At 51.3% G+C, this 24,152-nt stretch overlaps 2 protein-coding genes across 7 annotated transcripts in view; both read left to right on the forward strand.

Annotated features, from left to right (window-relative positions):
* Positions 1–265: 265 nt before the first annotated feature.
* LOC122429444 (MAD2L1 binding protein) lies at positions 266–9,313 on the forward strand. 3 transcript variants are annotated; one of them, XM_043449749.1, is made up of 3 exons: positions 266–463; positions 4,867–5,132; positions 7,258–9,313. In XM_043449749.1, the coding sequence occupies exons 1-3, from the start codon at positions 358–360 to the stop codon at positions 7,768–7,770; spliced, it is 885 nt and encodes a 294-aa protein (XP_043305684.1). In that variant the 5' UTR covers positions 266–357; the 3' UTR covers positions 7,771–9,313. The 3 variants fall into 3 exon arrangements, with proteins under 3 accessions (XP_043305684.1, XP_043305683.1, XP_043305685.1); XM_043449748.1 differs by lacking the exon at positions 266–463 and adding an exon at positions 4,117–4,250; XM_043449750.1 differs by lacking the exon at positions 266–463 and adding an exon at positions 4,141–4,255.
* Positions 9,314–10,694: 1,381 nt separating this feature from the next.
* Positions 10,695–24,152, forward strand: part of RSPH9 (radial spoke head component 9) — a 38,115-nt gene continuing 24,657 nt past the window's right edge. The window contains exons 1-5 of one of the 4 annotated variants that reach the window (XM_043449752.1): positions 10,695–10,993; positions 14,292–14,457; positions 16,489–16,618; positions 17,031–17,177; positions 22,015–23,944. In XM_043449752.1, the coding sequence (XP_043305687.1) occupies positions 10,767–10,993; positions 14,292–14,457; positions 16,489–16,618; positions 17,031–17,177; positions 22,015–22,220 (876 nt within the window). In that variant the 5' untranslated portion in view covers positions 10,695–10,766 and the 3' untranslated portion in view covers positions 22,221–23,944. Of the gene's footprint in view, positions 10,994–14,291; positions 14,458–16,488; positions 16,619–17,030; positions 17,219–22,014; positions 23,945–24,152 lie in introns of those variants that run through there. The other 3 variants (XM_043449753.1, XM_043449754.1, XM_043449755.1) reach the window with 3 other exon arrangements.

The raw sequence follows: 24,152 nt of genomic DNA on the forward strand, positions 1-24,152 counted from the left end.
CGCAGGCCACGCCCCCGCATCCCCTGGCCTTCGGGTCGCGTCAGAAACAGCCGCGGAGCACCATGGGATATAGAGTCCTCAAGCCTAGGAGCTCCCCGGAAAGAGCTAGCCGCAGCCCTACAGCTCCCAGGAGGCATCGCGGCGCAAGGGGCCGAGGGCGGCTTCGGGGCGTAGACAAGCAGCGCGGCTTTGCGCGCAAAGGCCTAAGGGAGCTGTAGTCTGGTTCCAGTCTCCGAGCTGAGCGGGTCTTTCCCAGGGGCCTGGAGGTGGGGCAGTCACTGGAGTCGGGGGAGCTTACATAGAATCTAGCCTTGTAGGCGCTTCTGGATTTGGCCCCTTAACGCGATCCCAGACAAGATGTTTTGGACCTGGAGAGCTGAAGAATTCAGGGCGACTTGTCCCTCTAGCCTACTGGCTCCGCCCATGCCTCAGTTTCTCCCTCGACGGCATGCGTGCCTTCTGGGTGAGTCAGGACCAATGCCAGGGCGGAGGCGGATGGTGGTTAGCCTAATTATGGCTTTTATTGTTACGATGATTATGCCACCTTTACACAGTAGTCACTGCTTTATTACCGGGCTGGCACCCTCCGGGGGCTGGTTTTAGCAGCCCGAGACACGGCGGTGGCCCCGACACGAGGCTGGAATCCATAAACCAGCCCTGCCCTGCAGCGAGTGCCCGCAGCGAGTATTACCCCTCCCCTTTGTTTTGAAGTAGAACCAATCCGGGAGAACCGAGTTTGGTTTTAAAACAGCCAGGGGTGTAGGAAGAGCCTGGCCCCTACTTGGGCGGGGCTGGGGCTCGGGTTGCGTCAACCGCTGCGAGGGCGGGGGAAGTTGCCTGGAATAGAAACTTGGCCAAGGGCCCAGGGGATTGCTGACTTTTGACTTTCTTGCCAAGCTGTCATCTCTCTTGCTCTTTAGGGCTCTTGCAGTCAGCAAGGAGTAAACACATTCAGTGACATAAACCAGTGTACAACACACTAGAAAGGCAGAGTGGAGAAGCAGTTGGTGTTGCTGAGCTGCGAGTCAGGACGCCAGAGTTCAGTTCCCAGCCCCGTGGTTGTCTCGTGACTCACCACTCACCCATTGTACCGTCCACTTCCCCTCTCTTCACAAACAGCGAGATCCTCAAACGCAGCCCAGAAATAAAACAACCCTTCCCTGCAAACCTGTTTTCCTCGGAAAACTAGCACCAGTGGCTTACCTCTGGTGATCCTTGCAGAGGTTCAGACCTGCTGGAGTCCATGGCTTCCCCCCCAGGACCACAAGGAGGAAGGCAGGTCACTGATCAGGTAGATGCTGTCCACATGGCATAACTCCCCGAACCGGTGAAAGCAGAAGGACCAAAATCTGCAAAAGGGCTTAGCAGACCCAACCAATTATGGGGACTTCACTGGTTGAAAGCACCTGTGACTTCTGTATCCTGTTCAGCTGAAGGAAGGTTATGTTGCAGACAGCCAGGGACAACCCCACCAGGAAAACTGCTACTTAGGGGCTGAGTGAGACAGCTGAAAAAGATGAGGATTGGAAGCCAGAGCTAAGAATATTCCTCCAACCTTATCACCATCGCCACCACCACCACTGGGCTCTCTTGATAACCAAGGTCTGCTGCAGTCACCTGATAACACTTGTGTTCTCATCATCACAGATGTTTCAGCTGTCCCACACACAGTTTTGCTTCATTCTTTCCAGTTCCCTTCTTTTAAGAGTTGGGGTGGGATAGCCCATTCTGATATCCATTCTTATACAATCTGGCTTACCGCAGACAGGAGTGAAGGCTGGCAGAGGAGTAGGAGGAGCAGGGATATCTGCCCAGGAGGAGATCAGGGTCCTGGGAGATGGAAGGTGACATGTGTGTTTAGTTTCCTGGAGGGGTTGCTTATGAGGTGCTTATGAGGTGGTTGCCTGTGGGGTAAATAATGGATGTACACACGCAGACTTTTTTCCTGGTACATAATTAGTCATTCATTCTTTATGTATAGTACCTTTACATTTATTTTAAAGTCAGATTTAGCAGTATTTTTCTTTATATTTTCTTTGTTTTTGTGTCATGTCTAGGCCAACCCCACTCCTAAATTATGAATTATTCTCCAGTATTTTCTTCTAGGAGTTTTGAGGTTTATTTCTATGTTTATATGTTTAATTGATTTGGAGTGTATCTTTATGTAGACTGTGTAATGGGAACTAATCTTTTTCCCCCTCCTAAATGGATGGGGAGCTGTTTCAAATTATTTGCTCTTAAGAATCAGCCTCATCATTGCTAAGACCTATGTATATATTGATACATTAATCTGTTTCTTGACTCTCTTCCGTTTTGTTTATTCCTAAGCCAATACCACACTATTTTAATCATTATGCTTTTTATGGAGTGTTTTGATTGCTGGTCCCTGTTTGCTGAAACACACTTGTTCTCTTGGTCTCTATCACCTAACACTTGGCTATTTTTATTACTACTTCCCTGGCTACTCCTCAGTCTCCTCCATAGACTTTTTCTTTCTGCTCATCCCCAAACATTAGTCTCTTCAGGATCCTTGCTCATTTTCATTGTATACAACCTCCCTGGGTGATTATCCACTCCCATGCTGATGACTTTCAAATACATATTTCTGCTTCTCATGGTGTTCCTAAATTATCTCTTCACTGTCCAATGGAACAGCAAACTCAACCTATCAAAAATAACTCATCTTTTCTCCTTACTCATACCCAATAAAACTGGCCTTCCTCTGGTGTTCCCTCCTTCATTGAATGGCACAACTGGCCATAGAGTTGCTGAAGTAAAACGTCTGCTTATCTTTTTTTTTTGCTTATCTTCTGGACAGTCTCTCACTTTCCCTCCTCTTCCTGGGATCAACCACCTTACTCATTGGACCTCCCAAATATCTATAGGGTTCACCCAGTTCTGTCCACCCCACTGTGACTACCCTAGTTCAGGCCTCTCTCACCATGTACTTGGGTAATTCCAATTGCTAGCTCTGACTGCTATCTGTGCCTCCTCCTTTATCCTCTCTGTAATCTAATCTCCACACTGCAGCCAGTGTAGAGGTTAAATTTTTCAGTATAAAATGTAAATATAACCATGTCACTCTCCTACTTACTTAAACCTTTCAAACGTTCCTCCATCCCCTTACAGGAACAAGTTCAAATTCTTTAATATGGCTCAGAATGCCTTCCTTACTATGATCTGGTTCCTGTTTGTCTACCACAGCCTTAATACTTCATAAGCCGAACTCTTTTTATTTCTTAAATTGAGAATGCTCTTGTATCTCAAGGTCTTGTTAAAAAACAAAATTCAACTGAAGATCTGAAGATCTAATTGGCTTTATTTAACAATTCATGAATCAGGAAGTATCTCATCGAGTAAATACAAAGGCACTCTGAGGGGCTGTACAAAATGCAAGACTTTTAAAGAAATAGAGGCAGGATAATGAGGTTAGTAGCAAAAGAAAGGGGAATTCCATTTAGGGGGAGTGCTGGGGGATTTATCTTGCAGATTACCTCACTAGCACTGAAATGTCAGAGTGGTTAGTTTATAATTCCACTCCAGGAGAAGCTGAAACTCCTACTAGAGTTAGGAAATGAGTCTTGGTGAGATTTAGCAGAAGTGAATCCATTTGGGGCTTGTTTGTTTTTAACAGTCTCCAGGACCACCACACCCTCCTCTTTACCTTTACTCATCTTAAAGATCAATTTCCTCTTGGACCACCCCTCACTCCCACCTCCTCTAGGTTAGGCGCTCCTGTTCTCCTCGTCCACTGCCCTTGTACACCTTTTTGTATAATTCATCACACTGCATTGAATCTATAGGCACTGAACCCCTTGAGGACCCCTCCAGTCGCTGGCTTCTTCGCGCAGAGACTCCAGCACCTAGGACAGGGCCTGACACGAAGTAGGTGCGTAGCGAATAGAGGACGCAGGAAAGAATGGATGCGGGCGAGCGGGTGTCCTCGGAAGGCAGCGCCAAGTAGTTGAGAACCCGCGTTTTCTCTGTGGGAGGAGGGCTCAACGGACTCGCCGAAGGGTGTTAGGGAGGTCTCGTCTCCGCTCTTTGACAGGGCTCAATTCCCTACCCAGCACAGCCTCTGCCACACAGACGCGGCGCCCCTCCCACTTCCGGGCCAGCAGAACAGGAAGTGGAGGCGCGGGCTTCCCATGAAGCATCGCGGGGCGCCTATTCAAACCGAACGGAGAACTGGGAGGAGGTCGTGATGGCGGCCCCGGAGCCGGAAGTGCAGTCCCCGGCTGCAGTCCCTGGTAAGGTATGGAGTCCGGAGCTCGAGGAGTTTGTTTCCTCCCTGCCACGGCTCCCTCCAGTCATTTAGCCCGTAGTCGTTTCACTAATCGTGTTCCTTGTCCCCATTTCCCGTCGTCCCTCGCAGCTCTGACTCGGTCCCTTTGACTCCATCGCCTGCGCGGCCCTGGATCCAATTGGTTCACACTCCTCTTTCTTCGCGACGTGTTCTGTGCCCTGCTTGACACCGCTTTCTCTCAACTCATTTTCCCATATCAGGGCCTCTGATTTCTGAGCAGATCCAGTCGCTGTCTCCGAAATTCCCGCCACCCAGTCCCCCCAAATCCTGCAGTCTCTTTCTTAGGCAACTGGAATCTGGAACCTGCGGGCGGCCGCCTAGAGGGGAGTTTGCGGAGGGAATCCGCCTGTGTAGGCGTCTGGCCTCAGCTGTGGTGGCTGATGTCGCCTCAAGGGATGGGAAGACTGACTTTGGCCTCTTAACTTTTTCTCATCCAAGTTCTAATCAGGCCGGACCCTGCTTAGCTTTGGAGAACAGAGGAGATCGGGCTTCAGGGTGTTTTGTCCATAGACCTTTTAAGTTTTTCGTTTTTCTCTCTTGTCCCTCTGTGCACCTACTAGATTTGGAGTGGTGTGAGAAGTCGGAGGAAACCCAGGACCCCCAGATAGAACTACTTGAGACCACCTCCACCCAGGAACCTCCCAACCCTTTGGAGCCCTTTCGTCCCAGGGACTGCATGGTGCCAGTGGTGTTTCCTGGGCCTGTGAGCCAGGAAGGCTGCTGTCGCTTTACTTGTGAGCTCCTGAAACATATCATGTACCAACGCCAGCAACTACCTCTGCCCTACGAACAGCTTAAGCACTTCTACCGAAAACCTTTTCCCCAGGTAGGCACAAGCTTTGGGAGAAAATTGGTGAGTGAGCTTTGTGGCTGTTAGATGGTGGCAGGTAAAAAGGGTGGTCAAAGGAACCTTCACGCCTGTCAGCATAAGCAGCTGTGAAGGATGTTTCAGCCCTATGGCTTTAGTCCTTTCCCACTCTAGTCTGGGTAGTCAAAGGCTTCCCGCCTTTTCTCTTGTTTTCTTTTTCTGAAACTTCTATTGTGTGTTACGTTTGGACTTCATGAACTGATCCTCTAACTTTAGTGTATTTCTCTCCAAATCCTCATTTCTTTGTTTCTGTTATACTTTTCTTCCTTGAGTTTATATTCTTACACTTAAAGTAATTTTTTGGCAGTCACAGTTTTAAGAACTTTTTTCTTAAAATTTTTATATTTTAAATTTGTTTTGACTGTGCTGGGTCTTAGTTGCAACCTGCAAGCAAGATCTAGTTCGATCCCTGCATTGGGGGCTCACAGTCTTGCCCACTGGACCAGCAGGGAAGTCCCACATGTTCCTTTTTAGTTATATCCTGTTGTTTCCTGTCTGTATGAACTTCTCTTACTTGTGGGTATTAATTACTGTGTTTTTGTAGTTTTCCTCTGTCCCTTGCACTGTCTCTGTTTCTTCCAGATTCCTTTCCTATTTATTTGTTTTGGTCTCTTTCACAGTTGAGGCTTTTATTTGGTGTCTGAATATTTAAGAAGAAGTCTTTGAAAGTTCTGTGTGCATGGCTGGCCCTGTGAGCTAGCTGATAGACCTAAAGGACATGGGTGGCAATGATAATGGGAAAGAGGATTATTTGCTATAATAATGGTGATTTTGGAGTTATCTTTCAGTTAAACATGGTAAACTGAACACATTTGTGCTCCCATCTGATACACTACTCAATGAAGGAAAGAGGAAGGAAGGAAAGAGAGAAAGAACACTTCCAAAACTATGTTTGGGTGGGGGAAACTGGCAGGCCATCTAAAGGTCCTGGGCTTCCCAGGTGGCACTAGTGGTAAAGAATCTGCCTGCCAGTGCAGGAGACATAAGAGTTGCAAGTTTGATTCCTGAATTGGGAAGATCCCTTGGAGTGGAATGGCAGCCCACTCTAGTATTCTTGCCTGGAGCATCCCATGGACAGAGGAGCCTGGCAGGCCACAGTCTGTAGGGTCACAAAGAGTTGGACATGACTGAAGTGACTTAGCATGCACGCACGCTGAGGGTCCTTGCACAGGTGTTCACTCAGTCCCCATGTGTTCACTTTTGTGTTCTGTGGTGCTTGAATGAACAACTCCTGTGCCTTTCATGGGCTTCTTCAGTGTGGTTTTGCTTCTCAGGGGAGTCCCCTCTGACAGCACTTGCTATTCAGCTCTCTTGAGTGCTTCCTACTTTCTTCCAAGAATTTGTTGTTGTCTTTAGCCACTGTCATCTATTTTTTAGTTATTTTTGCCACTGGGAGTCCTCTTTCTCTCCCCTCCCTCCCTGCTTCCCTCCCCTCTTTTCTTCTTCCCTCCCACCCACTCTTTCATTTCCTTCCTCCCTTCCTTCCATCATTTGCCACATTTTTTTTAATTTATTTTTTATTGAAGGATAATTGTTTTACAGAATTTTGCTGTTTTCTGTCAAACCTCAACCTGAATGCCATGTTTAACTGGAGGATGAACTTCAGAATATATTAGACCAAATAATCCTTGGTGGTTTTTTTTTTTTTGGCTGAATAGTTGCCAAGCACAGGCTCTCTAGTTGCCCTGTGGCATATGGGAATCTTAGTTTCCTAAGCAGGAATCAAGCTCTCGTCCTGTGCCTTGGAATGTGGATTCTTAACCACTGGACCGCCAGGGAAGTCCCCAGTCCTCAGTCTTGTTATGAGTACTTCAGTATTTTAGTTGCTAATTTCTGGATGCCCTTCTGCTTCAGTACACTGTCTTTGCTATTCTGAGTGCAGAAGAATTAAGATTTTGTACAAAGAATCTATTTTCCTTTTTGATACTTTCCCTGTGATAAAACCCAGGGTCTTGAGTGTGGCGGTTCACTGATCTGGAGCTCCAGTCCTATAAGTCTGTTCTGTCCCAGCAGGGTTCTTCAAAGCGCATTAGCTTTCGTCTACCTTGCAGACCTTCTCTGTCACCATTCTTTGTCCTCACAGGCAGAGGACGCAGTGAAGAAGAAACCTCGGGCCACTGCTGAGGTGAGCAGCAGGAAATGCCAGCAAACCCTGGCAGAACTGGAGAGTGTCCTCAGCCACCTGGAGGGACTCTTTGCCCGGACACTAGTCCCTCGAGTTCTGATCCTCCTTGGGGGCAACGCCCTCAGCCCCAAGGAGTTCTACGAGCTTGACCTGTCCCGATTAGCCCCCAACAGCATGGACCCGAGCCTGAGCACGGCAGCTTGTTTGCGCCGCCTCTTCCGAGCCATTTTCCTGGCTGATGCCTTCAGTGAGCTGCAGGTCCCTCCACTCATGGGCACCGTTGTCATGGTGCAGGGTCACCGCGACTGTGGAGAGGATTGGTTTCGACCCAAGCTCAACTACAGAGTGCCCAGCCGGGGCCACAAGCTGACTGTGACCTTGTCCTGTGGCCGACCCGCCATCCCAGCTACAGCCTGGGAGGATTACATTTGGTTCCAGGCACCAGTGACACTGAAAGGCTTCCATGAATGAATGGGAATGCTCATCGTGAACACAGTGGCTAAATTATCTTTCCCCTGGTAGCACCACGTCACCCATCTCCTGCTTGGAGCTAGTTAATTCCTGGTGAGAGGAAGGTTCTGTCCTTCTGGCTGCCTACCCCCCTTAGACTTTCTGGTGGACGGATGGTATGACTGGGGTTGTAATAATCATCATTGAACAAGCATCTCTTTGAATCACAGGTTGATTTTCCCAGAAGGTGCTGGATCAGGTGTTTCTTTTGGGGGCTGGAAAGCAAACATGGGCCCACAGACAGGCTCCCTCCCCTCCCCACCCACCCCCAGGGCTGAGGGGAGGTGACCCTTTTTAGCTTTTGCTGTGGCTTTTCAGAATTTTTAACAGGGACATAATGTGGGTGTGATTCATGGACTTAAATATATTATAAAATGAATGGATTCATATTAAATTTTCCTGAAACATTTTTGGCTTAAAGGGACTTAAAGAGGCTTAAGGCTAAAGTAATCTTCTCCCTTGGTCTCTTAGGCTTCAGCCTTCCATGATTTCTTTTTTTTTCTAATAGTTCTTTCTCTTCATTATTCCTGGACCAATATGGGAAGTTAAATGACTTGGCCAAGGTTCTTTAACAGTTTGATAGCAGAGTTGGGACTAAGAATCCTCATCAGCTAACTCCTAGCCTGATGTTCTTTGCTAGCCACATGTTGGTTTCTGTGACCCTTAGAGTATGTATACCCAAAGCAGAGGTCACACAGCGGGAGGGACCTGAGAAAAGAAAACCAAGAGAGTCTTTCCAAAGCCTGATTGAACTATAGGCTAAGACAACGGGTCTGCCCAGTAGAGTCACTTCCGTGAGGCCACGTGTCCCTTCTGGAATTCGCCCTGTGTCTCCATCGCAGTTGCGTGGTGGCTGCTGGCAGTTACTGTTGGCAGTACTGTCCTCATGCCGTCCCTGCCCTCCTGCCAGTGGCCATTCCTCAGCACCATCTGTGGCTTGGCCATCCTGATCCTTAGTGTTATCCTTGCCAGCTTGGTGCTGTCGACCACTGAGCACTAACGCTCTTTGTCCCTGAGAACATCTGCTTATTTCTTGGAAGCAAGTTGAAGGCAGAATCCTCACTCTGCTGGTGTTGGAGATAGGTGTGTGGTGTGTGTGTGTGTGTGTGAACAATATATACTATTTTTTATACTTTAAGAAGACATGAAAAATAGTTTATATTTTATAGTAGGTTTTAAGCACTTTACATATATTATCTAATAACCTTATAGATTTTATATTATTGTCTCTCTTATAGATGAGGCTTGGGGAGACTGAATAACTTGCCTAAGTGTTGAAACCTGGATTCAGATCCAGTCCAGCTGACTCCAGAGGCTGAGTGCTTTACACTGTACTGTACATTCTGTGTGATTTTACTCTGAGATGATTAAACAGGGTTTGCCCTGCTGAATTTGGTAGCATTGGAAAGCTGTGGGACTTCATCTCTGGCTTCAGATTGTGTTTCCTGACGTGGAACCTGCCACTTACTGGTGCTAAGTAAATATAGAATCAATGCAAACAAAAGGTTTGAGTTCTTTTCTGTGCTGTGTCCACTTGAAGCATACTCCGCCAGCTGGACTCTCCACTGTTTTTGTCTGATAGTACCTTACAGAAGAGGAACAGGGCCATATCTCCCACTCGGAAATGGACAGGCTGAGGGGTCGACTTAAAGGGAGGGAGAATTTTGAACAAGGAAGTTACAAACTTTTGAGATGGAAGACATTAAGGCAAGTCTGATCCCTCAAGCCTTACTTTAAAAAACCTTCACAAACAATGTCTAGACAATCAAAACTAAGTTAATTATCCAGGTAATTTAGACACTTCTCAGCTTGGCATTGGGGCCCAGGTCATTCTGATTTCATGAATCTTCTCCAAAGGAATCCAGAAATTAATAGATCAGTTAATAATTTTACCAACAAATATTTCCTTCCCTGACAACAAGCCTGCTGAGGCATCTGTTTCTCTCTTTTAACCTTGGCTGGGCACTCCAGAGATGCAGGTGAAGAAATCGTATCTAGCCGAGGGAGTGAAGATCCCCAGCTTCAGTGGTTCTGGCCTTTCATCTGTTGCTACCATTTGAACCTAAAAGCAATAGGTGTGGGACCTGAGGTAGGTAAATGTAGGTGGTAGGGAACATGTAGCTGTTGATGGGGAAAATGTTGATGGGGAAGTGTAGTCCATAAACATACGTAACTCTCTGCACCCTCCTTTCCCAGGGTGTGGCCCTATATGGTGCCCCATTGCCCAGCCAGCCCCTCCCTATCCCCACACACTGGAGTCCTAACCATTGGACCTCTGGGGAATCCCCACTCCCTGCTTCTAGGTCTTTGTCTGCCACTTAGCTGAAACAATCCTATGAAAGGGAAAAAGAGCCATCTGTGAAGACTGAGGACGGTGGAATAGATGGACCCCACTCTGTATGACCTGGTTCTGGGGGAGGGGGGGGATTGATTGTCTTGGGAATCTTGGAGCCAGGAGGATCTTAAATTCTTTTCTGAGGAAATTCTGAGGCCAAGAAAGGACACGACTGGAGTGAAATAATATAGCTAGTCTTACTGTTTTTCTTCCCAAGCCCCCATTGCGTATGCTATACAATGAGGACTCAATAAATGTCGACTGTGTGGAGGGGCTTTAGAGGAAGCAAAATAGCCCTGGAATTGGGCTAAGTTGGAACCTCCAACCTACCACTGTATCCTGCTTATTCTGGGGCAAAAACCAGGCCGTTGCCGTGACAACTGAACACCTCCCATCACCCAGTGGGGAAAGGAAGCAGAAGGGAGTGAGTGTATGCCCAGGCTTTTCGGAAGCTTTCCGTGGCAAGAAGGGCTGGCTGGCGGGCGGCCCCTGAAGGCTAGCCTGCAGAAGGTCAGGTGGGTGAAATCCTGCTTCCGGTAGGATGGAGGGGCGGAGCTTTGGATCTCCATGGACACGGCTTCTCCTAGCAACCTGGCGGGCGTTGAGCAGAGCCGCCTGCGCGATGGACGCGGAAAGCCTCCTGCTGTCACTGGAGTTGGCCTCTGGCAGTGGGCAGGGCCTTAGCCCAGACCGTCGGGCCTCGCTGCTCACTTCTCTTATGCTGGTTAAACGCGACTACCGCTTCGATCGGGTCCTCTTCTGGGGCCGCATCCTCGGCCTGGTCGCCGATTACTACATCGCTCAGGGCGTGAGCGAGGACCAGCTCGCACCGCGCAAGACCCTGTACAGGTGGAGAGGGCGCCCGGCTGGCCAAGGCCGCAGCGGGATACTGAGGGGAGGGCTGCCGGCCGGGAAGGGGCGATGGGAGGTAGGACCTAAAGGGACGGGTTACAGAAAGAGAGGGGATGAGATCTGAGAGAGCAGCCCCGGGAGGACACCTGGGGAGGGGCGCCAGAGAAACTTGGAGGCTGATGGTTTAATAATTGAAGCGGGGCAAGAACGGAGGCGGGGCAAGATGAAAGCTTCCGGAGAATGAAAACCCCGAATAGAAGTCCTGTGGTGGGCCTGGCTTTCCAAAGAGAAACGTTTGGAGAAGGGTCCAAACTAAAGTTTGGCTTTAGTTTGGAGAAGCCTTGAGGGGTAGCGGGGAGCTGTTTGGAAATGGGTCCTGAAGCATTTGGGGTGGAGGTGTTGGCTCATAGGAGGCACTCCAGGAAGTAGTGAATGAATGTGGAATGGAAGAGAAGGGATTTAGAACTGAGAAAATTTTCCTGGACACTGCCATTTAGGACCATCCAACCTCTTTTTTACTACCCCGTTGATGGGGAACTCCCCATCTTACAAGCGTTCTGTTCAGGGCGAAGAAAGTTGGAGACTTCATTTATCTATCCATGCAGCAATCCAACATTGATTGAATGTTTTCCAGGCTAGACCTGGGGTTAAAAAGATGGCTAAGACTCTCCCCTATCTCCAAGTTATTCACACCCAGCAATTACAGCAAAGCAGAGGTGTACACGAAGGGGAGGCAGGGTGGGACATTCTCCTAGAGAGCTTTTTTTTGTTTTTTTTTTTACCTTCAAAATCTCAGCTTTAAGATCTTATTTGTTTCATTTGCATTTTTTGGTAAATTAATATTTAATTGGAGGCTAATTACTTTACAATATTGTAGTGGTTTTTGCCATACATTCACATGAATCAGCCATGGGTGTACATGTGTCCCCCTTCCTGAACCCCCCTCCCACCTCCCTCCCCATCCCATCCCTCCGGGTTGTCCCAGTGCCCCGGCCCTGAGTGACCTGTCTCGGGCATCGAACCTGGACTGGTGATCTATTTTGCATATGGTAGTATACATGTTTCAATGCTATTCAGAGAGCAGTTTTTAATAGATTACTGATATCTGAGAGATGACCTGGAGTTCTCCAGGAAGGATTGGGGGAAAGGCATGCCAGTCAGAGGGAACAACTGCAGACTTGCTGGCTGGAGCTGGCTTGGGAGGACAGAGGGTAGGCAACCATGACAGTGGCAGCCTAGGGTGTTAATGCTGAACTTGATGGAGAGGCCAGGAGATTTGAACTTTGTCCATAGGCTATGAAGAGCCACTGAGGACCTTCAATCAAGAAGAGCCTGCTCAGACCTGAGTGGGCAGAAGGGTCTCAAAGTGGGCAAGCGTTTGGATGTCTGTTGCAGACTGAAAGGAGGAAGGAATGGAGGGGCGGGGTTGGAAAGATTTAAGTGGTAGAAGTGGTAGGACTTGTGACTAAATGGGGAAAGGTGAAGAGGAGGTCAAGGTTGACCCTTCCTTCTAGCTTAGGCAGCTGGGTAAGGGCTGGTGCCACGCACTAGGAAAGAATTCAGGAGGTACTAGGGAAGGCCTAGTGAATTTGGTGTCAGGTGCCCATGGGGCAGGGTGGTAAGGAAGCATATTAAAGTACAGATGTGGAGTCCAAAAGAAAAATTTGGACTGAAGATAGAGATTTGAACCTCACTGTATTCAAGTAAGTTTTTATTTCTCCAGCACATAGTATGTGCCAGGCATTGATCTAGACATGGGGAATTCAGTGCTAAAGTCCTTGTCTTCATGGAGTTTACATTTTAGTGTGTGTGTAGCAGGGGAGGGAAGACAGACAAACACACACACATATACTGCATACGCTTAGCATTGGTGCTAAGTGCTAAGGGAGACATGGAATACAGGTACTATTATAAATAGGGTGGTCCGGGATGGCCTCTCTCAGGAGGTAACATTTGAGAAGACACGTGAGGCAACGGGGTGAGTTATGTGTTTATCTGAGGGAAAAGCATTCCAGGCAAGTGCAAAGGTCCTGAGGCAGGCACGTGCTTAGTGTACTTGTGGAATCCTGTAGAGGCTAGTGTGGCTAGAGAGGAGTGAGTGAGGGGGACCACTCACAACATGAGGTCAGAGAGGCCAAGACAATCGTGCAGGGCCCCGTGAGTACTTGGCTCAATGGGAAGTCACTGGGAGAGTCTGCACAGAGTCACGGTCTGGCTTAGGTTTTCCCAGTTGGGTAGGGACCAGACTGAAGCAGGAGCCAGTATGGACATGGGGAGACCAGTTAGGAAGCTGCTGCGATATTGGGTGAGAGAAGGTGGTGGCTTGGATGAGGGTGGAAGCAGTGGAGGTGGTGAGAGGTGACTGGATTCTGGGTATCCACTAGGGAATAACTTGGGGTTCTGGGAGTCAAGTAGGTGAGACTGTGGAGACAAAAGAGGGGTGAGAATAGATCCTCGGAAACACTTAAGGCGCTGGGGAAGGGGAAGGGGAGGTGTCGCAGGAAGCAGACGTGGAGATGCACTTGTTGGCTTGTAGGCCCTATGGATTGCCTTCTTCAGGGCAGTTTCTTGGGTGCCAGGGGTGGAATCCTGGTGCAGTGGTCAGAGTGAAAGCGGGGTGGGGAGGAAGGGATCTGGCAAAGGCAAAGGATCTGGCAAGCTCTGCAGTCCAGAGCTGGGGAAGAGGAGGGAGGGGCAGGAAGGGGGCATTTCCCAGAGGGGCATGGATTTGAGGACTGTTAGTTTTATAAGGCTGGGGCATCTTCATGTAGTGAAGGAGCCAGTGGAGAGTGAAGGGGGGAGGAAGCAGACTGGAGATGTAGGCGCTGGGTGGATGAGGGAGGAGTGGGTGGACACCCTTCCTGGCAGGATGTGAGAAAGAAGTGACTGGGCTGGCGATGCCCCTGAAGCTCTCAGAGGAGGAGAGCTGTGGGGGAGATGGCTGTGTGTCAGCTCAGCAGGCAGGCTGAGCATGAATGTGGGGCCCTCTGGAGCACAGGGATCTGAAATTAAGGCAAGTTCAGCTTGCAGAAACTCATCTGCAGCCTCACAATCCAGCTATGTAGGAAGACGCTCTTGGAATCTTCGCAGACTGAAGCTTTTAAGAAATTAAGTTGTATGTCATCACATATGGGGTGGGGCACACCACAGGCTCTTGCGGCTTCTAAGGGGGAAAGGTGTGACTCCCAACAGCCTTTCTTGGGCCTCAGGCCCTCGGGAGAAGGGGCAGGGGCAGGGGCAGGAAGCTGGAATGAGAGGGGAGTTAGAATTGGGGTCATGTGGATGTTGTTGGCAGCCTGAACTGCATGGAGTGGAGCCTCCTGCCCCCCGCCACAGAGGAGATGGAGACACAGACGTCTGTGGTGAAGGGCCGCTTCATGGGAGACCCCTCCCATGAGTACGAACACACGGAGCTGCAGAAGGTGAACGAGGGTGAGAAGGTCTTTGAAGAAGAAGTAGTGGTGAGTGAAGACGAGGAGGGCCTAAACGCAAGGGGCTGGGCCGGTGGGCACTGTGATGGCGGCAAGCACGGCCATCATCACAGCCACTGGGGCCCCGGGGCCTGGAGCGCTGGGTGTGCTCGGCCCTGGGCCTCCGTGCTGGCCCCCTCACTCCATCCTCGGGGCCCTGGGAAGCTGGTGCATTGCCTCCAGGGGGTGGAGTGGAGGAAACCTCTGTTAAGTCACCTGCCTGGGGTCACATCACTCCTGAGTGATTACAGGGTGGCAAGGGGATGGGCAGCTGATGGGAGAGCTGGGTTATGGGTCCAGGGCTGGGAAGAAGAGGTCTGTGCATTGCTCTGGGGTCAGGGGATGTGCACAGGTGCTTATATTTTTGTATCGATTTGTATTTTATTAGATAACACATTTGGGCTTCCCAGGTGGCACTAGTGGTGAAGAACATGCCTGCCAGTGCAGGGGACATAAGAGACGTGGGTTCGATCCCTGGGTTGGGAAGATCCTCTGGAGAAGGGCATGGTAACCCACTCCCATATTCTTGCCTAGAGAATCCCATAGACAGAGGAGCCTGGCGGGCTACAGTCCATGTGGTTACAGGGCTACAGTCCATGTGGTTACAAAGAGTCGACAGGACTGAAGAGACTTAGCATACACACATGCAGATGATACATTCACTTGAAACTGTTAGCAGTGATTACTTTTAAGAGGTGGGATTATGAGTGATTTTAATTTTCTTAGGTATATTATAAAATATCTCCATATTACCCAGATATTCTACAGTAAGCATGACAAATTTTATGTATTTAAAACAGCAAAATAAGCAACATTAAAATATGGGACTGCATGGTTGGAAAATAACCCAATTTCTGAAACTAGACAAACCTGTGATTCAAAATCCAACCTTTGCACTTGAACCTGGGTGAGGCCAAATGTCTAGGTCTAGGTCGGTGATGCTTCAGCTGCAACCCCTGCCTGCCGGACAAACTCAACATACTCTCAGTTTTCTCTTTGGTAGAATTGAGACTTGTGCAGGTTAAATGAGGTGCCCTTTTTTTTTTTTTTTTTTGGCCTCGCCACAAGGGTTGTGGGATCTTAGTTCCCTAACCAGGGATTGAACCCACGTCCCCTGCATCGGGAGTGCAGAATCTTAACCACTAGATGCCAGGGAATTCCCAAGGTGATGTACTTAAAGCACCCAGCCTAGATACTTACTAGTTTCCATCTCCTTCCTTGTAAACAATTCCAATCAGCAGCCCATGGGAAATAAGTGGCTGAGTTGCTCTGGGGTCTCCCAGTGACCTTTTCCCCGTCAAGTGCTGTTTTCTCCCAAACATCTCTATGAAGTCCTTTTGTTTGGGTTGGGGTTGCCCTTGATATTGATTCTAACCAAATTTCATCTGTGTAAACATGTTACAGTATGGGGTGATACTTGAGAAATGATGTTAAGTCAAAGAGCAGGACAAGAAACTATATAAACTGTAACTCTAATTTTCCTTTGAATATAGCATAGAAAAAAAATAGAAGGGATTATACCAATATGTTATTGGCGATTACCTTCAGGAGGTGGGATTATGAATGGCTTTAATTTTCTTAGGTATATTATAAAATACTTCTATATCACCCAGATATTCTACAGTCAGCATGATAGCTTTTATATTTTAAAAAGGCAAAATAAGCAACATTAAAATATGATGACAGAATGGTTTGTTTCTGGACTGGTATATTAAACACTGTTAATGGTGTCTGCTCCCAGTGAGGGCAACTGAGGGACCAGGAATGAGGTGAGACATTGCTTTTTATGATTTTTTTTTTTTAAGTTTTAAATACTGTACTCACCACCAGTATGTATTACCAATTTAAGAAAGGACAGGAGGGAGGGGAGGCAGGGAAAGACTTCACTCATGGTGAATTTCCATGCATCTGGCATCTCTGCATGATGACCCAGTTCAGATGGACATGCAGAGGGCCCTTGCACCAGGCGTGACTGACTGGGCACAGCACCCCAGCGGGATAACTTGTCTCCTGTCTCCTTAGGTCCAGATCAAGGAAGAGAAGCGCTTGGTGTCTGTTATTGACCAGATCGACAAGGCTGTGGCTGTCATTCCCCGAGGCGCCCTCTTTAAGACCCCTTTTGGACCTATCAATGTCAATCGGACCTTTGAAGGTAAGTTCTCTTCCTGAGCACAGTCAGACACATGTCTGGGAGTCCAGGGGAACCTACCTGTTTCCTCAGAGAAGGAATAACTGTGGCCACATCACTTGGGAGGACCTGCCGAATGGCCAGTTACTGGACCCTGACTCTTCTATGCCTGAGGCTGAGCGCACCTGGCCACCTGAGTTCGGGGCTGTGTGTGGGGCTGGGCCCCCCACCTTTTCCCATGCTCCTCCTCTGTAGTCTGCTGCGGGGTCCAAGCCGAGTTCTGGCTGAGAGAACTCTGGTCCCTGTTTGCCCTTCAGTTCCCCATCAGTAGCTGACTGAATCCTCTGCAAGCCCCTCCATGTGGTCTCCAATCAGAGACAAAGGGGCTGTGGGGCTTGGGGATGACCATCCCTTCCTACCTGCCGCCCCTTTGTAGGACTGTCCTTGTCCGAAGCCAAGAAGCTGAGTTCTTACTTCCACTTCAGGGAGCCTGTTGAGCTGAAGAACAAGACATTGCTGGAGAAGGCTGAGCTCGATCCGTCCCTAGACTTCATGGACTCCTTGGAGCACGACATCCCCAAAGGTAACAGCCTGTTACTTGGAGGACATTGGATACACCCCCAGGTCAGAACAGTGGGCCATGCCACTTGCCATTCCCTCTTAAGAGTGGGACCCACAGCCTGGGTGGGAACTGGGAGTTCAATATGGGGCCTTGAGTAGGGGGCTCCTCCAGGGCCCAATACAGGGCTCAGCTCCTAGTAGAAAGTTGGTAAATGTTTGCAGACAAAAGGATTGTCTTCCAGGTGCTTCCACAGACAGACGTCTCTCTTGATTTTCATATCAATCTTGAATGAAGGCAAGTTGGGAACTTCCCCCCACCAAAACATCCCTGAAAATACTAGCCATATATATACATCTTCAGGGTTGGTTTTGGGGTTAGATCCAGTGCTTGGCACACAGCTGGTGCTCAGGGAGTAGATGCTGACTGACCTGAAGAGGACCACCTGCTAAGGAAATGAATTCTGTATGTCTGTCTCCTGCTAAATGTGCTTTTAAATCCTAAAACATACAACTTCAGAGGCCTTCTTGTGCTTCAGGGCCCACCTGGCCTAGGCACACAGCCGGCAGTTGGTGGGGGGTCAGAGACCCCTGGGCAGTCTCCTCCCTGGGCTCCACCAGTAGAGAAGAGCATGTCCTCGGAAGATGCTCTTGCTGGGCTCTGCATCCCAGGACAGGTGCCAGGCTCTGGGCATTCAGGGGCCACACCCAAGGCCCTGTATCAGCACCCCTGCTTTTTTCCTCCCCATGCTTGGTGTTCTGAGAGCTGGGGGGATCTGTTGTTGATGACGGCAAAGTCAACGATACTAGGAACTACTTAAAAAGGCAACGACACTGCTTATTGTGTGCCAGGCACTGTACCCACTCTTTCCCATGCCTCATTTTTTTTCTTAATTCATTTTAATCTTTACTGCTGATCTGTGAGTTAGGTACTATTATATCATTATCCCCATTTTACAGATGAAAAAATAGAGGCTCAGAGAGTTAAATCCAAGGACACAATATGTGTTAAAGCATTAGACTCCAAGGGTCTCGCCTTAACCGTGGTATCAAGTAGATGGTGTTTTCAGTGGACAGTGGAAATTGCAGGACAGTAGTCACCCTCATCACCAGGGGGAAACAGTTCTGAGGAGCCATGAGCAACCCAACTGGGCTGGAACTTAGGGTAGGGGTGGGACGGCAGTGGTGGTTAAACACAAGGGCTCTGGAACCAGAAAGCCTGTGTTGGAATCCTGAATCTGCTGTGTAATACCTGGTCACCTCAGACAAGTCCCTCAATTTCCTTGTGCCTCAATTTTTAAAAGGGGAAAATTGATATTTTCTACCTCATTGGGTTGTTATGAAAATTAAATAATAACACATATACAAAACATTTATGATAGTGTTTAAGACATTCAGGACTTAAGTAAAAATCAATAAGTATTACTGATACTGTTTTCAGTAGCAAAAAGGCCTTAGAGGGGGGTTGTGCAGGCTAGGGAGGGCCTAGAGGGCCTAGAGGGCCAAAGGGTAGGAGGGTTTAGTTGCTCAGCTGTGTCCGACTCTTTGTGACCCTATAGACTGTGGCCTGCCAGGCTCCTCTGTCCATGGGATTTCCCAGGCAAGGATACTGGAGTGGGTTGCCATTTCCTTCTCCAGGGTATCTTCCTGACCCAGGGATCGAACTCACATCTCCTGCATTGCAGGGAGATTCTTTACCACTGAACCACCTGGGAAGCCCTAGGAGTAGGCCAAGGCAGTAGGAGCTGCTGGTGGCTTGTAGGCAGATCTGTAATAACAAGGCAGTGGTGCATGAATGGATGCAGCAGGGCAAGCCAGGGCTCTGGAGGCCGTTTTGGGGCTACTTCAGTGCCCCAGGGGCTGGGCCATGGGTAGCTAAGGGCTGCCAGCAAAGAGTGGCTATGCTGGCCTCCACCACACGGGGGCACCAGAGTCAAGCCTCCCTGAGAATAGACTGGGGGGTCCCAGACCTGGCAGGGAGATGGTTATGGAGGGTGAGAATTTCTTAACCATCAGACACACTTTCCAGATTTCCATTACCTCCTCCAACTCTGTGCTCCCCACCTGACTAGGGGCTGGAGGGGACTGCACATGCCTGGTTGGTAAAAGGAGTTAGGAACACTGTGGTGGTGGGACCCAGTGCCAGGGCCCAAGTGGCCGACTGAGAAAAGTCCTCTTGGCGCCCCTAATCTGGGGGCAGTAGCCCCTCCCTGATTCAGAGTGTGGCTGGAAAGCTCTGCCCAGTGCGGACTTCTCAGCCGTGACAGCAGGGAACCCAGGGCCAGCAGATGAGGCTCTCCGTTCAGAGCGCTGGGTGACTGGGGAGGGCGGGGGGTGACCCAAGAAGGCCTCCCCCCCAGCCCCGGAGCCTAGACTTCTTGCACTAACAGTGGGCCTCAGGGCTGAGAGGTCAACCGATGATTCGACACCCCCGTCCCTCCCAGAACGCTGCCTTGTCCTTAGTGCTGGAGCCTTAGGAGTGAAGGGCTCCTGGTGTCTCCTGCGCGGGGCAGGGGGGGGGGCCGGAGGGGAGAGATTCTCCTGGCCTGACTTTGGGAAACTCCATAGTTCTGGGCCTCCAGCTCTCCTCCTCCCAGAGCCACCACTAGTAAGCCTGCAGGAAGTCTGGCTGGGTTTTACTCAGGATGGTTTGGTGGGGCCTGCAGTGTGGCGGTGAAAGTGTGGCTGGCGGGGGGAGAGCAGACACTCTGACCCTGCTCCCAGACTCCCTGCCAGATCTGCCCCTGAAAGAGCAGGAGCTGCTGGCAGGCTGCCCCACCAGGCAGACAGCAGCCGGAATGGCCAGGCCGCTAAGTGAAGCAAAGTCCCAACAGAGTTCCCTGGGGCACCAGCACTGGCGGGAAGGATGGGATCTAGGAGCTGTTTCCTGCCCAGGTAGGATCAGCTTCCTTTCTGGGTCTGAGGCAACTGTTGAGGGGAACCCTGTGTTACCTGTGAGCAGGAATGGGTCAGGCAGTCCCTGGGACTCCTGCTCTCTGTGGCCACGTGGGTTGGCCAGGCGTTCAGCAGCTGGTCCCTGGATCACCCTCGGCTGGAGAGAGGATGGAGGGATGTTGCCTGGAGCCACTTGTGACCTCCCAAGACGTCCCAGTGTGCCGTGAGGTCTGTGGAGTTCTGTGGGAGTAGGGCTTTGGTGGCAGAAGCATCCTTCAGGCAGACACAGGGCAACAGCCAAGAGTTCACTGAGCTTGGGCTGTTGCTAGGTGAGACTCGGAGAACTAAGTCAGGATGCCAGAATTCTGGGCAGTACTCTGCTGTTCAATGCTCCTTAACCTTCTATGCTGTCAGCAAACAGTCACTGAGCAGCTAGTATGTCCCAGGGACTGGAGATGCTGCTGAGAACAAGGCACCATCCGTGCCTCACAGGCATTTGGGAAGATCAAACAAAACAGAGGATGGGAAGTGGCAATATAAAACAGCAAGTGCTGCACAGGTGTCCTGGGAAGCAGAGCACACGGGTGGAGGGCAGAGTGACTCTCTGCTCAGGGACTGCCCGATACAAAGCAGCGAGGGCTCCAGCACAATGCCCAGAGTAGGCAGCAGAGGGCAGCAAGGGGCCTGCCTGCCTGGAAAGCAGCCTGATGGCTGGGCAGAGGTGAGGGACAGGCGAGACAGCACTGGGGAGGGTGGGCAACGCGGGGTCTGGGATCAGCCCTCTCTCAGTGGGGTGTGCAGGTGGCGCCTCCCTTCCAGTCCAGTGGAGGCTCAGGTGACAGGTGCTCGGCCTTCTGCACCAAGGGGCTTGGCCTTGCCCATCAGTGAGACTGGGCACTCTTCCGCCTGTCCCCGCCCCCACCCCTCCCATGTGCCGTGGCCCTGGTGCGGGGGAGTGGTTGCTCTGAGAAGGGGCCTGTGGCCATTTTTGTGTGTGTGAGACAAGTTGTGTGGTGCTGGTCTGAGTGGATTTAAGCCATCTGCCGCCCTTGGACAGCCCTGAACTCCGGCCTGGTCCACTCTCCTTCTCCAACTTAATATCAGAACTTGGCTGCCTTTCTTCTTGGAGGGCAGGGGAATGTAACTATGATGAGCATCTCCCAGCCTAAGCTTCCCACACTGGCAAGGTGGGTGAGACCCCCAAGGCCCAGGAAACCCAGGACTTCCTGCTCATGCAGGAGGCCCCATTCTTGGTTAACCAGCTTGTATCCCACCACATCCTCAGAAGAGAGAGCTTGTGGAGAAGAGTGGCTGCCAGGGGGCTGGAGGGGGAGGTCTGGGGAGACTTGGGAGACAGCATGGGCTGTGAACACCAGGGCTGCAGGAGGCTGCTTCCCTCAGAGTCCCAGTGGAGGCGGCTGGCTGGGCCCAGCCTTGCCAGCAGCTGCAGTAATAAAAGTGGGTGAAGGTGAAAGCAAGAGCCTGGCTTCCCAGGTAGATGCTACGTGACTCCTGGCACGTTGAGTATGTGTTTCCTGGGCGACAAGCTGAGCCAGAGACAAGGAAAGGACAGCAGTGTGACAGGAATGCAAGGGAGGGAGGAAGAGTGTCATTGGCTGGCCAGCCCCTCACATAGCACTTCTGTACTCTGCCAGCACCCTGGGCCTGCATGGCGCAGATCCCCAACCCTGGTGGGGGAACCCTGTTTCTCCTTGCTCTTGCTTGGCCAGTGTAGGGGGAGCCCCTGAGGAGCCTGGGCCCTCCCCCACCCACTAGAAGCAAGAGGTGGCCAAGTCCCACGTGGGCAGGCTGGTACTGGGGAAGCCAGGATCCAGTCCTTGCCCAGGGTGTGCCAAAGCACTGGTGACAGGGAACTGCTGAGTGTCTGGTTGGGGGCCTCCAGTTCTTTCTCCAGGGTGGGGCTGTAAGCTGCCTTCTCTGGGTGGTCAGAGCCTGACTTTTTTCAGTTCCAGGGGACTGTGGCTGTGGACTCCTGGAGCAGAGAGGGACTCCCCAGATGCTGCTGCGGGGACTGGCACGGGGAGCTGACTGGGGTTACCTTCCGGGGGTCTGTGTTCTGACCAGAAGCTGCATACGGTGTACTGGGAACACTTTGTTCTGTCACACCCCCTCTCCTGTTACCCCTGGGCCATCTGTTTTCTGGAATGAATGACTAGAAGAGCAACAGGCTAAGTCTCCAGAACCTGCAGGCAGGTTTATGAGGTGGAAGATCTCAGGGATCCAGAGAGGCAAGCTGCAGGAGCTGGGGGAGATACTCCCCACTTCTCTGACCACCCCCACCCTGCCGGGAAGTGCCCCAACCAGAGCTCTGGGAATCCAGGGACACTCTTCTTTCTCGACGCTATCTGGCTGGCACTGAGGGGCCGGGGGTCAGGCCAACACTGTGGCTTCTGCCTCATCACCTCACTCTTGGCTGGCGGTACTTGGTGCAGGCCCCTGCACAGTGCTGAGGTGGCCCCTACGTGGGCACCCCTCAAGCAGGTCAGGGCCAGCAGACTACATACACCCCGAAAGCTCTAGCTGTGACCTGGGCAGGTGCTGGAGCCCTGAGACGGGCTGAACTGCCATCAGGGCTAAGGGTGCCTGATGGTCAGGTCTCCTGGATTCAGGGTGGCCTCTGGTGGGTGGGGCCTGAGCTCCAAGGCTGCTGGGTGTGGAGTGATCGGGGTGGGCCATGGTTGGAGGCAGCCTGGGGGCAGCGGCGCAGCGGGAGCCAGGCAGCCGGGCTGGGCTGGCAGCTGATGAAGGCCTCGGCGCAGTTCTCAGTGCATCACTGGCTGGTCCAACACCAAAACCTTCAAAGCATTTGCCTTTCTGGCAGGGGCTGGGGCAGAGCTGCGGCTGGGCTGGGAGAGGCCTCGGCGCAGGGGAATAGAAGCTCCAGATCTGCATCCAGGGGCGATTTTCCCAGGCTCCTTCCTCCCACACAGCGGCTCCCTCCCTTGGTTCTGGAGCTGGATCGGGCCCTTCCCGCCAAGTCCTCGTGGCTGTACAACTCAGCCCCAGGCTGGGCTGCTCCCGTCTGGGGAGCAAAAACCAGGGCAGAACCCAGGACAGACAAAGGCTCATTAGCTGCAGCCCAAGTCCCCTCCCACCAAGGACGGCTCTCAGTCTACCGGCTGCCAGAAAAGGGCTATTGAGCTGGAGGCCTGAAAAGGCCACACTTTTATGTGAGCCTGGGCAGGTCTCATCCATCTCAGAGTGAAGCTGCTGGGCCTGGAGCAAAATTTTGCAAGAGAGGTGAAGCGCAAGAGGACGGCAGGCCACCAGCGAGCCCGAGTGCAGGGAGAGAGGGGCCTGGCGTCTCCCCGGCCGAGCCCCAGCCCTGCTCCGCCTGTGCATGGGGACCCAGCTTCCTCCCCCATGCAACCTGTCACTGGACTTGCTGACAGGAATAAAACGGACTGCTTTGAGTTCCACCTCTTTTCATTTCCTTCGCCCTCCCTCTGGAAGTGGCTTTAATGAGCAGTGAAATGGCTCAAAGGCAATCAGGAGGAGTAAAGGGCCGGGATAATTAAATTGTCTTCCTCTTTCCCAGTGGAACCTTAATGCTCAGGCCTGGCTGCCTGGAACTGGGGTTTCTGCACCCCCGGCCGGGCTCTGCCTCCACGATGCCCAGGCCTTGCCCTCTGCTGCCTCTTCCCCAACCCCCAGGGTCCTGGAGTGTCCAGATGGAGAGGGGCAATGCCCTGGTGGTGCTGCGCAGCCTGCTCTGGCCCGGCCTCACCTTCTACCACGCTCCTCGCACCAAGAACTATGGCTACATCTACGTGGGCACCGGCGAGAAGAACCTAGACCTGCCCTTCATGCTGTAGGCGGGCCGCCCAGAGGGTGTGCAGAGTCTGAATAGTATTTTCATAAAGGTGGTAAATCTGGTCGGTCTGTTCTGTGCTGCTCCCCCCACCTCCACCTCCATCTGGCGTCCAGGCTGAGGAGAGGCCCAGCTCTAAATAGAGCAAGTGGCAGAGGGCTGGAATGTGCTAACGAGAGAGGACGGTGGGAGGAGACGGCACAGGGGAGAAGGTGACGGCCAGGCCTCTGAGGAGGGCAGCTTCCTGGACTTGGAAGTGCTGCACGCAGGCTG

Source organism: Cervus canadensis, chromosome 28 (assembly GCF_019320065.1).
Source record: "Cervus canadensis isolate Bull #8, Minnesota chromosome 28, ASM1932006v1, whole genome shotgun sequence".
NCBI lineage: Eukaryota > Metazoa > Chordata > Mammalia > Artiodactyla > Cervidae > Cervus > Cervus canadensis.